At 39.9% G+C, this 16,422-nt stretch overlaps 1 protein-coding gene across 2 annotated transcripts; it reads right to left on the reverse strand.

The window, feature by feature from the left end:
- Positions 1-1,883: 1,883 nt before the first annotated feature.
- On the reverse strand, positions 1,884-15,866 carry fam20a (FAM20A golgi associated secretory pathway pseudokinase). Of its 2 annotated transcripts, none has more exons than XM_061028226.1 (12): positions 15,452-15,866; positions 14,456-15,128; positions 12,641-12,834; positions 11,841-11,891; positions 10,562-10,640; positions 9,273-9,365; positions 6,289-6,404; positions 5,072-5,252; positions 4,481-4,590; positions 4,286-4,367; positions 4,143-4,202; positions 1,884-3,106 (listed from the first exon to the last, which is right to left on the reverse strand). In XM_061028226.1, the coding sequence occupies exons 2-12, from the start codon at positions 14,824-14,826 to the stop codon at positions 2,836-2,838; spliced, it is 1,608 nt and encodes a 535-aa protein (XP_060884209.1). In that variant the 5' UTR covers positions 14,827-15,128; positions 15,452-15,866; the 3' UTR covers positions 1,884-2,835. The 2 variants fall into 2 exon arrangements, with proteins under 2 accessions (XP_060884209.1, XP_060884210.1); XM_061028227.1 differs by having other exon boundaries at positions 14,456-15,131.
- Between the last annotated feature and the right edge of the window lie 556 nt (positions 15,867-16,422).

A 16,422-nucleotide genomic window follows, 5' to 3' on the forward strand; every position in this document is an offset into this window, starting at 1 on the left:
TAGTCCAGTTCTGACAGCGTGCATCATGACAGTAAACATCGTCAAGATGTTGAAATCTCACATTTTTCATGATGAATGTTTTTTTTAGTGTGGCTCTCGTCACTCTGAGTCTTTATTCATCGTGTGGAAGGAAAAAGTCCTCAGTTGAAGTTTAAACTTGGAAGAAATGGTAGAGTAAAAGTCTTGAAACACGTTTCTTGGCTGTAGAGGTTTTGTTTTTGTTTGATGTTTTCACAGGCTTATCTCACCTCTGTGATCTGACATTTCTCCATTTCAGCCCATTGACCTCTTTGAGTTTTTATTTGTCGTTTTCACGTCTTTGAGTCTGCATCAGATAAGACAAGAAAAGTTTACATTATGGCCAATTTGGAATAGATATTGGGGAACAAATAAGGGAGTACTGAGGAACTAACGAGCCTACGTGTGAACCATTAAGATTTTTAGAAAAGACTGTAAAATGAAACACATGTATTGCCAAAATTTGACCGCCAGGGGGCGACATATTGTTGCTTTAGGTGTAGAAAAGCCTCATGAAACAGAATCAGTTTAATATTTTTTATATAAATGGTCCAGGACTATATAAACATAATGAACCTTTATAGAAAAGATTTTTGAATAGTAGGATTTATTAATTTTAAACGTGTGTGTGTGTGTGTGTGTGTGTGTGTGTGTGTGTGTGTGTGTGTGTGTGTGTGTGTGTGTGTGTGTGTGTGTGTGTGTGTGTGTGTGTGTGTGTGTGTGTGTGTGTGTGTGTGTGTGTGTGTGTAAATGGAGCATTTTGATATCTGGACAATTAGAGAGTGACTCACTTCTGGAGCCATTTGAGAAATTGCAGTGTGTAATGTGTAATTTCTGTGTTGCTTTCATTTTCAGCACCATTTAGCTAAATATTCTACTTTCTCTCTAGTATCTGTTGTGATGATTACACACTACAGATACTGACAGCGTGATCACTGTGTTTCTCTTAACCACGTGTGAGCGTGCGATGTTGGAGAGTCATTGACCTGTTTTTTTTAAAGTCCTTTGCCCATCATAGGCCAACATACTGCAAATATAAGTGTTTAATATTTCCTTCCTTCTCGTATTCCCTGGTTTATTACAGACTTTATCTCTTTATTTTTTCCTTCTTGGAGGGTTTTAATGACCTTCGACAACTTAGGTCATTTTTCCATGAAGTGACATTTTGATGATGAACAGTTGTACTTGGCTCTCTGTGAAGCACCAATATGATTTGTGCTCTATCGCTCTGAGTTCAGCATGTTCTTTCACTTCCTCCTCTGGTTGTTCTTGTTGCCAGGCTTGAATCAAGATAAACTGTATAAACGGTTGAAGGCATTCACCTGCAGGAGAAAGCACACTGTGTGATCTTATCAGCCTCATTGGCGGTGTCGACAGGCGGAGGTCTGACTTTATTTGGCAAAACTTACAAATTCAAACATCCCCTTGTAAAAATAGTTGTGTGGTGTTTTTTTTGTCTTACGTTACATGGAGACCTGGAACATATCAGACTTGTTTGATAAGAGGAGCAAAGAAAGTAGTTATAAGTTAAGGCTGAGACATGCTAACAGAGGTAACACATCCACAAGTTGTTAAAAAGAACTTTGTCTTTGTTTAGAAGTATTTAAGTATTTAAGTGGTATTTTACGTTCAGACTGTAAACTGCTGCTCTGTCCCGGCCTGCTTCAGTTCACAGTTATGTGGTAAAGCTGTTTAAACACTCAGATGAGACAGAAGGATTACAAGTCTGGAAAACCGGGTGGAGTAAACTAAATGAGTGTTTAATAGGTAGCACTTTTCTCTCTCACTCTCTCACACACACACACACACAAACACACAAACACACCATCCTGTTTCTTGCAGGTGGCAAAATCTTTTCAAACCGATACCAATTCATAAAAATCTTTATTTTTTTAATTAAACACAAATGAACGCAACAATCGTCTAAAACATTTATTAAATAAACAAGTGATCCAGTGCTTCAAAGCTCCTTCTAATGAATGTGTTTCAATTTCTCAAGGGATGTCTCAGCTTTGAAATGGTATCTAGCTGTTCTTTAAAGGCTTCATATGTGATTTTTCACACTTAAATATAATATAAATCAAGTATATCCTCTGAAAATAACTCTGTGAGTCATGACTGTCTACAATGAGTGTAACACCCGAGTCCCACTGTCTGTGATGTTTTCAGAGTTTTCAGAGTCCTATCTTCACTTTGTTTACATCGTCGGGACGGCTGGCCGGCTGACTCCTCCCCTCGTGTATAAAAGTTGTTTAATTGAGGGACTAGAGAAAAGAAGAATAACATACTGTACTCACTGCTTAACTGTGTTTCTAGATCACGCTCATTTCAGGTAAATTTACATGTAGTGTGAAGATACGAGCATAATAAAGATCGCTAGCATTAGCATGCTAACACAACAATGCAGTGCGAGTTGTTTTGGTTTCATGCTGGTGCTCAAGGGCGACATCTGCTGGATCAAAAAATCACATATAAAGCCTTTAAAAGGGCTTATTTTGAATAAATTTTCCCTAAACCATCCTGATGTAGCAGGTGAACATGTAAAGATTATGACTGTCATGACAAAATGCACCCTTAGGGGATTTTATGACCATGAGAGAAACAAAATGAAATAAAACTATACCCCCCTTTAGGATAGGAATTCAAAGCCTGAAATAATTCACAAGGAGATTCCTTTCGACTCTGCAGGCACCTCTGAACATTTCACAGCGTCTTCCATTTATGGGCTTGTTCCTTAAATCGAAACCATATGAGCTTCATCCTGAAGTTTTTTCAGAAATCAGCTACGAGGAGCAGCGGCGACTTTTCCCTCCTCTGTTACCTGACCTCTCTCATTTCTGTTACGCTCTGAGGCCTCGTTGTGGATTTCACAAAGTCTCTGGTGATCACCTCGTCCTCACCCAGCCGCCGGATGCAACGCTGCACCGCCCGGAGGACCTTCTGTAACCTGCGGTCCAAAGCTAAGAGGTGAGGCTCCGTCAGGATGGGCTGTAAGGGGTCTCCCTCCAGGGACTCCCTCATCACATCGCTCAGCCTGTAGTCCCGTTGGCTCAGGAGCCGGAGTCGCATTAGAGTGGAACGTTTTATTCTGATGGGAGAGGAAGAGAGGCTCATTTTCATTTCACATGTTCTTCTTCTTTTTTCTTTTTTAAAGGCTGGTGGCCCTGAAGGTCATAATTCAGCATTTGACAAAAGAACAACAAGGTCTCATTTAACACAACATCACAAGGACATCTCAAAATAACTAATTTCATGAAATACAAAACCTTTCACAAAACAAAAGTATTTTAAAAAACACATTTCACAAAACCAGATACGACTTCACACGACTTTTCTGACAAAGCACAAAATCCTTTTTACACGCGCCATCTCAAAATTAGCAACACATTAGAGACACATCTTACGAAACACAACAGAATTTCGCACAACACAACAACCATTAACAAGCACAAATCATGACACACACCACTCTTAAAGGCTTTATATGTGATTTTTTGATCCAGCAGATGTCGCCCTTGAGCACCAGCATGAAACCAAAACAACTCTTGCTGCATTGTTGTGTTAGCATGCTAATGCTAGCGATCTTTATTATGCTCGTATCTTCACACTGCATGTAAATTTACCTGAAATGAGCGTGATCTAGAAACACAGTTAAGAAGTGAGTACAGTATGTTATTCTTCTTTTCTCTAGTCCCTCAATTAAACAACTTTTATACGAGAGGGGAGGAGTCAGCCGGCTGTCCTGACGATGTAAACAAACTGAAGATAGGACTCTGAAAACTCTGAAAACATCACAGACAGTGGGACTCGGGTGTTACACCCATTGTAGACAGTCATGACTCACAGAGTTATTTTCATAATATACTTGATTTCTATTATATTTAAGTGTGAAAAATCACATATAAAGCCTTTAACAAGCAAAACATTTCATGAAACTCGCTGCCCTTGACACACTCAAAAAAACGTCATGACCTTAGAAAAGCACAGCAATTCAAAAAACACATAAAAAAACAGATTTTGTTGTGTTCTCATTGTCTTTGTTTTCTGCTTCCTTCAGGACCACCATCAAAAGGCTAAAAATCCTCATTCTAAACAGACACATGTAAAGATCATTTGACACTCACATGCAGCACTGAGACAGAGGAGCCAGGATGGACATTTCATCTTGAGAGTGTTTCCCAAACCTGAACACAAGACAAGAGCAGGAAATGAAACTACAAAGTACAAATTGACTATAAATGAATTCTCTGTGACGTCTTTGTCTCACCCTCTGGCATTGTCCAAGTGGAGGAGGAATCCTTCGTCCCCAAATTTGGTAAAAATCTCATAATGGTGCCTGTCCATGTTTCCTGTAATGCACAGTAGAAACCAAAGACTTTCCAAAAATGTTCTATGAATTATTTCAGATAATAGAAGTTCTGCTGTGTGTGTGTGTGTGTGTGTGGGTTGGAGTTGAACGTACCTATGAGGAAGTCAAAGATGGACATGTCTATGATGTTGAGGAGCCTGTTGCCTGAGTTATACGGATACGTTTGCTTTATGGTGTCACAGAAGAAAGGATTCACCTCCCACCTTTAAGAAGAGACATCAATGACAACAAAAAGTTCTTTATACAGAAAACTGTTGAATAAGAGTCCCTTTTTTAACAGAATTAAAGACAACGGTTTTAAAAAAAGTCTCTCATTATTATTCTGGAGATATAACCAAACAACAGCATCAGAGAGAGCCAAAAACAATATTATGTTAACCTGTTAATATTATGTTTACTTCCCTTATGTAAAGATTATTTATACAAATTTTTATTGAAGGTTTCACAATAAAATCAATAAAAAAATCATTTTTGAACAAATTTCAATTTATACAATTCTTCAAAATCTATGTGCAATCTTTCTTTCTAGAATGTAAAATACTAATCAGATTGATTTCAGAGTTAATGATTTATGAGATGGAACACACAGTTAACCAATCAGAACCCCCTGTTAGACTTTGTATCATGTGAGTATGATATCACTTTATATTATATTGGCTGAACATTCAGATATTGAGCTCTCACTCCTCTTGTCCGCTGAAGGTGTACGAGCGGATCCAGGGGTTGGGGATGGAGATGCGGGGGGCGATGCTGAGTCCGGGCAGGTAGGCAGACAGGGAACCCTCCAGCAGGTCCGGGCCTCCACACACAGCATACTCCGTCTTGCACACATACAGGCACTTGGCGAAGAAACAAGTGTTGTTTGCTTTAGGAAAAGAGGGACAAATATTGGTATAAAAAAATGAGCTTCCTCTTCACATGCTTTTTGGATGGGCTTTGCCTCTCCCTCAAACTAAAAGCAATGTTTCTCAACTGGTGGGTCGGGACCCAAGGGTTGGTTGCGGAGCCATTTTCATGGGTCGCCAATGTGTGCCTGGATAAAAAATATTATTTTAAAATGTCTATGAAAGTCTTGTTTTGTTCTGTCACATTTTGTACTTTCTGAGGTCCAAACTGCATAATTTTTCTTTGAACAAATCTGATTGGTTGACAAATATCTGAAATCCAGGTCGTGATTTTTCCTGAATGAGTTGGCGGTGGGTCCTCCTGAGGCTAGAACAGTTGAGAACCACTGAACTAAAGGAGTGTTACAGGTAATCAAATAGACAAAGGATATTTAACAAATGGAGACCATAGGGGCTGAACATTTTTCATTTGTATTTGAGACCAAAGACTTGTGATGATAAACCAGCTTTAATCGTGTTTAATGACTTTTTATGTTGAACTACAGACGTAATTGACAAATGGGCTAAAAGGCTAACCAAAACGTGCTGCAAAATATCCATTTGGAGCAGCTTCAGTTTACAATTGCTATGAAAGACCCCATCATCCAACACAAGGAATACTAGCTACAAATAGTCAGTTTGGGAAACCTTATTGAACTTTATTGGCCTGAGGTCAGTTGATAAGATCGGCCACAACTATCATTTTAGTCAGTTAAATGTTTAACTTTCTTTAGAGCCAGGAAACAATAGATTAGCTTAGCATACAAAAAAGCAAAGGAGGTCAAACAGTGGAAGCTAGCCTTGTATTAGTTACCACAATTTATAATCTGAAAGAGGCACTGTGAACACAGAGCAGAGAACAACAAACCCAGAGGGAGTTTGAAGTTGCTCTTTTTTTTGTAGAAAGTCATCATTCATTGATATAGTTTGATTGGATATATTTGATACATAATGTTTAAAATATTGCATCTAACACCTGTAAAGTATTCCTTTTAAAGGAGCCCACACGTTCATTACCAGGTGAGGTGAAGAAAACCCCTCTGAGGTCTTCGTTGTGGGTGACTTGGAGCACTTCTCCTGTGACATTCACCAGCCTGCCAGACACAGGAGGGACTCTCCTGAAGTCCAGAACCCTGAAAAAAAAACAGTTATAAATGAATCTCTGTAAGTTAATTAACTTTCTTACATTAATTAAATGCAAATCTAAGATAAATCCTCAGATGTAAATGTTATCCTTATCTCTGTCTTTTTTTACCTTATTAAACAGGAGCTTATTGTTTTGACTGATTCTTATCCATAGAAACATATTGTGAGTCTAAACGCTGGATAATGTAGCAGGCTGTTTCTGATACACTATCTAGAGAGCTTATGTCTCCCCGAGGGCCATATTCCAGGCATGACTCGCAAACAGCAATCAAACAGCAATCAGTGTGTAAGGCTGAATGGCGGTTTCTCCAATCCTCGGCATTCCCCAACTGCTGATTACTGGCGATGATAATGAGAGCTTCTGGCAGCCACCACAGACACAACAGAGGCAGACAACACACCGCCACAGATTAAAAACACACCACCATGAATTAAAAATAGGAGAGAGCAGAGCAACAATCTAGTTTTGCTGTTTGTGTGTTGAGTGATAGAAACTGTTTTCACCTTTTTGAAGGTCGACATATTGCCAAAGCAGATTTTTCAGTCAAATAACTTTTTTTGAATTACAGTCATTGTTTGAGTTGTTGACATTGCCCTCCCGTGTTTTTTTTTGTGCTGTAAAATGATGATGTATCGTGTGTGGCTTCTTTAATGATACAGTCTAGCTCAGATGACTGTGTTTCATCGTGAATCACCTCAGTTTGGCTTATGTGTGATTTGAAAAAAAGACGTGTGTGTTCCCGTGATTGTTCGAGGTCTGTGGGTTTGTGCTGATCAGCTGGTGTGGAAATCATGGGCTGGGTGACATGTTGCAATCTATGTGTGGGCTGGCTGGTTTATATGTTGTCAGAGGGTGAGTTACTTTTGATTTAGAGCTATTTGTAAGAGACTATTAAAGACTTTCTGGATAAGCTGCAACATTGCTCCATTTTGGAAAACAGTCAATTAGAATGTCTCGTATAACTTGTATCACACTCTATTCATCTTTGTTTCATTTCAGTTCAAGCTTTAGATGTAAAAAAAAAAAAAAAAAAGTTACTAGGACTACACCTCTGATTACCACTTTTCATATATTCATATTAATTTAAAAAAATAAACAAGATAACTAAACACAGACACATTTGACACATTTTTACCAATCTGAGTTTCCAGTAAATTGATTGCCTTTATTGCACAAAGAAAAAGCCCCCGGCCCTAAATCTTGCAGTATGTCCTATCATGTCATACACAAAAGTTCCCCTTAACTCGAAGCTACTGTGAGATATGAATGAGACAGGAGTTAATGCTGATGCTTCTTTATAAGATCAGGTATAGGGATAAGGGGGATTTTTTCATAATAGTTCTTTTTTATGTCTGTCACTGCTGCTGGGGTACATCAACATCACAGAGACTTGACACGCCTATTTTACATATTTCCCTGATTTATTACATTAATGTTTCTTTTACATGTTCAGGAAACACTACAGGACACACTCAGCAAAGAGATAAGACCATTTAGTCCACAGGAATCTCCAGAGTTGACACAAACTGAAGGTTTCTTTTAGTAGCTTTAAGAATGGTATATCCTACAACAGCCTTTCCCAAACTTAAGACTGCCGCGTCCCACTTTGAAATACAAAATTACTCCAGGGCCCGTTATAAAATGTTGAGATATTTTAGTGTCCTGTCCACCAAAATAGTGAATCCACACACAACCCCTATAGAGCCATTCAACTAACTCTGATGGGTTTTTTTTTTTTTTTTTTACAATGCTTTTTATGATAACTTGATAACATCAGTAATCATAAGTATTTTTACACACATTCACTATTGAACATATCTAGAAAAAGTCTGTCTGCTGTTGTGTCTAATGTGCTGTCTGAGTGAATGTATGTGTGTGTCATATGTCCCTGGTTGGTTCTGACCTGAGCTGGGTGGGTGGGTGGGAGGAGGGGAGGAGGGGAGGGGAATGGGTTTGTTGACAAACTACTTCAGAAGTGTTTCATTGTAATTTACAAATGTTTGTCACTTTATTGAAAAAAGTAAATAAAAAGAGTTGGAAAAAATATATATCTAGAAAATATTCAGAGCAGGCTGCCCCTAAAATCTTTCTGAGTTGCCTGTACACATCACAGAAGGAGAATTAAGCGGTTTGACGGAGGGGGGGTTGGGTTCTTAGGAGGCAGCACATGACGTAAAAAAAAGCCACCAGGGTATCTTCAAGCAAACTCATTAAGAGGGAGAAACAAGGATTAAGTTCAACTTAATCCTTGTTTCTAACCAAATGTGCCTGAAGATAGCCTGGTGACTTTCCTCCTTTAAGTTGAACTGTTAATCTTCAAGAGCACTTTCAACTGAGTCTACCTCCACTGTGAGCACCAGATATCCTCCTTTTTCATGTGACTATGATCACAGTTGTTGCCTTTTTATAAATGCAATAGATTATTGGACATATTCCAAATATCAAAAAACAAGTGTCACACATCATACAGATGAGGAGAAAAGACTCTGAAGCAGCTTCTTTACAGGCATGTTCTCAAAATCAGCAATTTGTGTTCACACATGCAGCTCACCCCCAAATTTCTCGGGACATTTTCAGGAATTTTCAAATTCCTTTTTTTCTTGTTTTCTTTTTGCTGTTCGGTTCAGATTACATTCAGAGATAACATGGCAGCAGATGTTTCTTAATGCAATTACATCATGTAAGGAAGCATTTGTTGCACTTCAGTATGCACCAGGACCAAAACAGGAAGTACCTTTGATGAGAGATGTACAAAATAACTCAACATCACAGCTAACATTAATACTCAGAGTGACACTGAGACGATCGGATAATCAGTAAAACAGCTGAAAAGTAGCATGACATGTGCACCCACCTGTCCAGGTGGAAGGCAGCAATCTCAGCATTGTGTCTCTGGAAATCAACGAAGTAGAAGAAGTCCTCTGGCGTTTCTTCGTCCCTCTGCTGCCTGACGCACACACACACGCACGCACGCACGCACGCACACACACACACACACACACACACACACACACACACACACACACACACACACACGTGGTTAAGACAAACACAGTGATCACACTGTCAGTAACAATAGTCTGTAGTGTGTAATCAACACAGCAGATACCATCATTTAAACAGATACTAGAGAGAAACTTGATGATTTAGCTAAATTGTGCTGAAAAATGAAGTCAACACAGAAATGACACGTACTGTAATTTCTCAAATGGCCACTAGGGCTGGCTCCAGAAGTGAGTCCCTCTCAATTATTTCAGAAATCCAAATGCCCCGCTTTAAAGTCGATCTAAACATGTTTAAAGTCTAGTTCAAAAAGGTGAGCATCTACGGCTTATTTCTCAATTCATGACAAATTAATGGGACGTTTTTTTATATTAAGAACTATAAAAAAAACGTTTAACTTATATTAAGACTTAATGCTAGACTGCATGCTAATTTGACACAAAAATAACACAATGTCAATACGTGTTTTTTTTTTATGAAATTAAATAGCCTATAAAATTATATTTCTCTTCTGTTTATTGTACAAACAGACTGCTTGATAACTCTGGTCCACAGACACTTTAGTGACATAATATCAACACCCTCGCACTTATTAGTAGATATCGACATCTGCTCCACCACAAACACTTGCTTATTAGCTTGTTCAGTGTTTCTCACATTGAGTTATATTTGTGGCAGCCTGGTCATCGAAGTCAAGACTTTCTTTAGCTGTTCATGGTGATAAGAAGACTGGTTTTGTTTTAATATCAAATCATGTTGTGAAGCGAACACCACGGACAGAACCACATTCAATTTTAAATAAATATCTAAGTATACAGCTAATAAATAAGCCACGGCATAGTGTGTATAGCTTTGAATTGTAGTGCTTGCCAACCCCTTTAAACATAGAAAATGTTGGCCCAAAATAAACATAGAAACATCAAAAAAGCTGAACTCAAGGCTTCAAAACCGTGTGACATCATGGTAGCTACAACCTGGTATTGTATACAAAAAATGAAAATTATACCTACCCAAATTTGGGTAGATTCTCCTCGATCTTACACACTTGTTATTGTTCCTGCTTGATACACTTCACCTTTTGTGCACTGACATTAAAAAGCTTAAAACCATGGACGCACAAAATGTGGACTCAGTCCTCACCTCATTGGTTTGAACATGACTTTAGCAAAGTTTTGCATCTTCAGAGCCAGTTTCAGGTGATGTCCACTCGGCTTCACAACTACAGAAGAGAGACATGGGACACATATCATTATGCCAAGTCATCTTCTTTTGCTCTGTAACAGGTTGTGGGTTTGAATGTCGGCTTTACAAAAGTTAACGCTCGGTATCAGGTTTGTGAGTCAGTATTTGGTTTTCATCTTAATGCCCCCAGGGTCCAGTTCATACTGAATTATTTCCTACATCTGCCAGTTCCCTGTGATACAGTAATTGGAGGTTTTTGGTCACACAGCTGGAGCCCTGCTCTTTTCTGTCTGGCTTTGTATTATATCACAGCATGAGAGCAGACTAACCACTCCCTGCTGCGCTATGTGGAACTCCAGTGTATTAATAGTTAACAATCACATACAATTTATAGTCCTTACTTTTTTTTACTGGAAATGACCGAGAAGAGGCGTAAATAACCTTTGTGTATGATGAAAACGGTCACTCTTCGGTTACTGAAATAATGAGAAAGTCTTTTGAGGTTAAATTTAAACTGTCTGGGCAAGATTTTTTTCTGCTGCATTTCCTCTTGGCACTGCTCAATGTTTGCATGGTCAGTCATTTCACTGCACTAAAGTGAGGCACTGAAAGTGCAAGAAGTATGTAAGAGCAGGAAGATTAAGATAAATAGTAAGAATTTAAAAACACTGCTTGCACTTCAAGCAAAAAAATTTCATATTTCTGCATTAAAAAGGCAGTACTAGAGTTTCAACACATGCATTTCTTATTAGTTATACCTAGCCAACAGGTAGCTCCATTATTTTTTAAAGTATCCCTCCATTTGCAGCATTGTCTGTCATGCTGTTAGAGCTAAACTAACTGGTGGAAGCGTAGGTGTTGAAGGCTGAATCCTGCAAACGTTGGCTTCCCTCAGAGCGCAGAAAAACATCAAACATTTAATTAAGAGCTGTGCCTTTGAACACCAACAAACGCCTGGTTTTATTTGCCCTCGAGCAAGCATCTTTTACAGACAAATCTTATATTCAGTGCCAAATGGAAACACAATCACAAAGGCAGCAGTATGTTTGTGTCTGATGGTACTGAAGCGCACGGCGGAAAGCAGAGGAAAAACAAAGGGGGATAGTCAAGAGATCAAACAATCGTGTTGATACAAGCTTAACATGCAGACACACAGTGTAAGATACAAGAGAAAGAACATCAACACTTGAACAGATAGACAAGCTTCATTTTTACCCCGTGGAGCATATCAACATACCTTGGGTGCAGTCACATGCTCCTTTCAGGGCCTTCTCATCTTGAGTATAATCTGTTAGAGATTGAAGATTATTCATTTGTAATGCAGTATACATGGATTAAATTTAGGTGTTACATGTGGTGTTGGACATCATGCACGTCATTTTGTATCAAAGCCATAATAGTAACATCTCTGCTAGGCCCTGCACTGGACTGAAAACATGCTGTTTGAAGCCTTTATAGTACAATAGGATGCCGCTGAAAGGCATAAAAGGAGAGGGCATGGTTAATAAGTAAGTTGGAGAATTTAAGACGGTGAAAGACTTAAGAAAAAAACACACCTTCTGGTTGGTTACCATTAAGATCCACTCCAAATTACAATCAATAAATATTACTACTTTTTCAGATTCGGGGGATTATTGGGGAAGAAATACTCTGTTACTGTTCTCAAATAGTCGTCTTGTAATTTTCAGCTATGCCTGCATTTTACTTGAGTATGCATTTTTCAGATGTCAAATGACATAATAACCTTCTACATTTAAACACTAATTTCTATACAATTTAGGTTTACAGGAAACAGTTGATAGATATGTCCTTAATGGTGCACTTTTAATATTTACACCAAGAGTAATTTCAGAGCCTTTACCTCATTAAAGCAGATATACAGAAGAATCCATCCATCCATCCATCCATCCATCAATCCATCCATCATCAATCCATCCATGCATCCATCCATCCATGCATCCATCCATCCATCATCCATCCATCCATCAATCCATCCATCAATCCATCCATCCATCCATCCATCCATCCATTCATCACCTGCGCTGATGACTGTCATGCCCTGCATCTCCTTGAGGAGTTTTGGGATGGCGGGGTTGACTCTTGAGTACAGCGCGTAGCGGTTGATTCCCAGGTGGAACTTCACCCAGCTGGCATTGGGATCATATGTCACCTGATGTTCAGTCAAAGTGATGTTGGACACGGCGGCAGCCTCGCTGTAAATCTTCATATGTCTGAGGAGGAGGAAGCAAAACAGAAATTTCTAGTAGGTAAATCTTTTTAAATCCCCTTTTCTGTCAATACACTACTGATATCTAAAGTGTTCTCATAAATGCTTTTGTGCTTCAGAGTTCTTGTGAATACTTCGTAGCTGACTGAGAAACACCAGAGCTCCTGCTGTGGTTTGGATGTACTTGAATTTTTAAGCTTTGTAAAAATATCTGCTCTTTTGTAGAGCCAGTATTTTATTTTGGACGGAGTACTTGGTTCCAGAAATCCATGGCAAAGTGTGTTCTACAGAAGAAAGGTCTTACAAGAATATGTTGTTTAAAGACAGGAGAAATGGAACTAGAGGGGGAAAAAATCTTAGGCAAGCTCATTTTATATTCAAATTTAAATTTTGCATATCAAACTTTATAAGTTATCTTATAGTCTCAATTGGTTTTTAAAGCAATTGTAAGCCATCTTTAAATATTTTCAGTCTCCTCCCCTCCCCTCCCCTCCTCTCCTCTCCTCTCCTCTCCTCTCCCCTCCTCTCCCCTCCCCTCCTCTCCTCTCCTCTCCTCTCCTCTCCCCTCCTCTCCCCTCCCCTCCTCTCCTCTCCTCTCCTCTCCTCTCCTCTCCTCTCCTCTCCTCTCCTCTGTGCTATAATTGAAGCCCAGGGAAGAATAATCAGAGACCAAAACAAATATGTCTGTGGTTAGAGAGCAGCACCACATCGCCTGAGCTGACCACACTGAGTAGGACGGTCATCTCGCAACCCAAACAAACTTGAACATTGGTTGGATAGAGCGCCAAGAGAAGGGATAAAAATAAGAGTTTGTTCAAGGGTCAAAAGCTAAATCATAGATAGAAATTACACCACAAAGAACATAGTCACAAAGAACACAGCAATGACAAGGAGGAGAATGTGTAACAGGTGCAAAATTTATTTTAGAAGGACACAAGAAAAGGTTGCTAATGAAACTAGTTGTTTCCTGCTTCTGCATGCTATTACAGTAAAATGGTTTCACTATTTATTTTAGCAGCCTCTGACATGAAATTGTCTAGGTGTTGGTGTTTGTATGCTGTTGCAACCTTTAAACAAACATGTGGGCCGTCCATTGTGTTTGTGTGCAATCCTAAATATTGTCCCTATTTCAACCATAAGAGCCCAAAATGAGTATCTGCCTGGTCGGGATTCATACACAGCCTCTCAAGCCAAGACAGCTACAGCTCCCACAGATTAACACAAGCTATAAATCCCTGTTTACCTTAAAGAGAGCGCTCCAGATGTGAGCTCTCAGGGAGGACATGTATTTGTCACAATCCCATTTGACATTTGGACTCAATTGACGGTATTGTCTTAACACATCCTAAAGTCTGTGTGGGTGTGTGACTCTGTTGTCATGAGTTAATCCACAAGTGTGTTTGTATGTACGGATGTGTGTTTGTCTGTAATGTCAGTGACCCTGCCCTTTGACCACAGTCGAGCCCCAACACGTGCTGTCACAGTATGACATTTACTCTTTCACAATAAAAGTTGAGCAACACCAGAAAATCGTGTGGTTGCAAAATCAACTAAATTGTGGACAAATGTGGCTTAATCTGAATGTGACTTTTAAAATATTAGAAAAATAACACTTTAATTTTTACCTTTCCCAGCGGGACACCTTCCTCCTGTAGTACTCCATCAGCTGCTCCGCCAGCAGCAACCGCTCCTCCGGCCCGATCCCCGGAGTTTCGATGTTGTACAGAGGGTGAGAAAACAGCCTCTCCAATTTTGAAGCTCCATCATCTGGTCCGGATGTTGTACCATCCAGGGGCGATGACACAGAGGTCCAGTTGGAGAGCTGAGGGGTGGCCAGACCCCCGTGCATGGGGAGGGTATAGTTATTGGGACCACATGGGCAAAAGTGTTCCGATTTGAGCCCCACGCTCCGCAGCTTTGGCAGCAGGATGAAGTAGAGGTCAGCAGAGAAGATGGCAGTGAGGGTTGCGGCTAAGAAGAGACGGTCTCTCCTCATTATTAAAAAAAAAGAAAAAAAAGAAAAAGAAAGTAAAAATATAGAAAGATGGTCCTGGCTATGTCCTGGATGCTATGGCATCATTTGTTGCCTTCACACTCAGGTAGACAGATGGACGCCGTCACAGGTTGGTCCAAATCCCTTTCTTTCTTTCTTTCTTTCTCTCCTCTATCTGTCTGATCCTTCCAGCCTCACTTTTTCTTCTCCTCCTCCTCCTCCTTCCTTGGCAGCAAAAGAGCAGCACTGAGAGCGAGCATGTGTCTGCAACAGTAACTGACAGTTTGGCTGCTTCCAGAGACCTGCTGCTGGAGAGAGAGAGAGAGAGAGAGAGAGAGAGAGAGAGAGAGAGAGAGAGAGAGAGAGAGAGAGAGAGAGTGTGTGTGTGTGAGATAGAGCGGGAGAGAGAGTGTACACTGTGGGTGTGTGTATGCAGGTATGTAAACAGACATCAAATGACAGGTTAGTAGATTGAAAGTGAAGGCAAAGACGGAGATAGAAAAACACTCTCACACATGGGGAGGAGTCTTTTGCTGCTTTTTTTCTGTACTGTCAGGGAGACAGATTGTGAGTGTGCAAGTGTAGCTTTACAGTTTTTTGTGTAAAAGTGTGTGAGTGTGTGACTTACCTCGACATTGCTCTTCTTCCAAGAAGACGCAAAGACAGGAGTTCCTTCCCTCTGTCATCCTTCAGCCTCCTCCTCACTCACTTTCACCCCGCCTTCATCTTCATCAAACCTCCTCCAAATCCTTTGCTTCCCATCATCCCTTTCTTCAACATTTTACCCTCTTTTTCTATTTCTCTATTTCCCTCTCTTTTCCTCATTCCTCTCTATCTTTGCCTCTTTAGCCACAGAGCTCCGGTCTGTTTCCCTCCAGGCAAAAAATTCCCAGCTGCACTCTCCTTCCTGCTGCAGTTTCCCACACATGACTCCCCTCACTTACTCCCTGTCTTGCTGATCTGCAGAGAAACGCATGTTTTTCAAAAAAAGCTGTACGGGGGAAAAAAAGAAAACTCTTGCACAACTTCAAATGAGGATAAATAACACCTCCCCTCGTTTACAGGCCACCATTTTTTTCCCTCTCCCCCCCTCTCTCAGTGAAAACACACAACGTGTAAATGTCGCTCTAAAAAGCCTAAAGCAGCTTAATTCTGGAGCAAATGAAGATCTCGCAGGGCATTTCCCAGCCTGCATCTGTGTTGTTGTTTCTGTGGTATTTTGGAACATCTGTCGTCTGTTGGGGAGTGTGTTTGTGTGCGTGGAAGTCTGGTAAAATTACGCATCAATGTCTGGGAGTATTTCTCGAGGGGGCTTTAACCTCACTGAAGAGAAAACAGGTCGAAATATGAAAAACCAAGAAGATTTAACCTGCCATTTAGCAAGATTTAATGTATCCACTCGAGCAAAAAACATTTAAAAAATAGGCGCACACATGAGTTTGTGTTTACCTCCTTGAAGACCAGACCTACGGACACAAAAGGACAAAAGGAGATGCTTTAGTTGATTTGATTCAAATGTACGCTGTAAAATATCTGTCCAGATTCCTCACTGTCAAGTCAAATAGAAGAAAAAATTGAAATTGAAATTTGTAGTTACAC

This window comes from Labrus mixtus, chromosome 21 (assembly GCF_963584025.1).
Source record: "Labrus mixtus chromosome 21, fLabMix1.1, whole genome shotgun sequence".
NCBI lineage: Eukaryota > Metazoa > Chordata > Actinopteri > Labriformes > Labridae > Labrus > Labrus mixtus.

What these genes read in the sequence shown, in the direction of transcription:
- fam20a (XM_061028226.1), bottom strand. Translation starts at nt 14,826, where the DNA reads ATGAGGAGAGACCGTCTCTTCTTAGCCGCAACCCTCACTGCCATCTTC. An exon ending in GCTGCCTTCCACCTGGACAG is followed by an intron (nt 6,405 to 9,272) that starts GTGGGTGCACAT and finishes TTTTTTTTTCAG; the next exon opens with GGTTCTGGACTTCAGGAGAG. An exon ending in CCTCTGTCTCAGTGCTGCAT is followed by an intron (nt 3,107 to 4,142) that starts GTGAGTGTCAAA and finishes CTCTCCCATCAG; the next exon opens with AATAAAACGTTCCACTCTAA.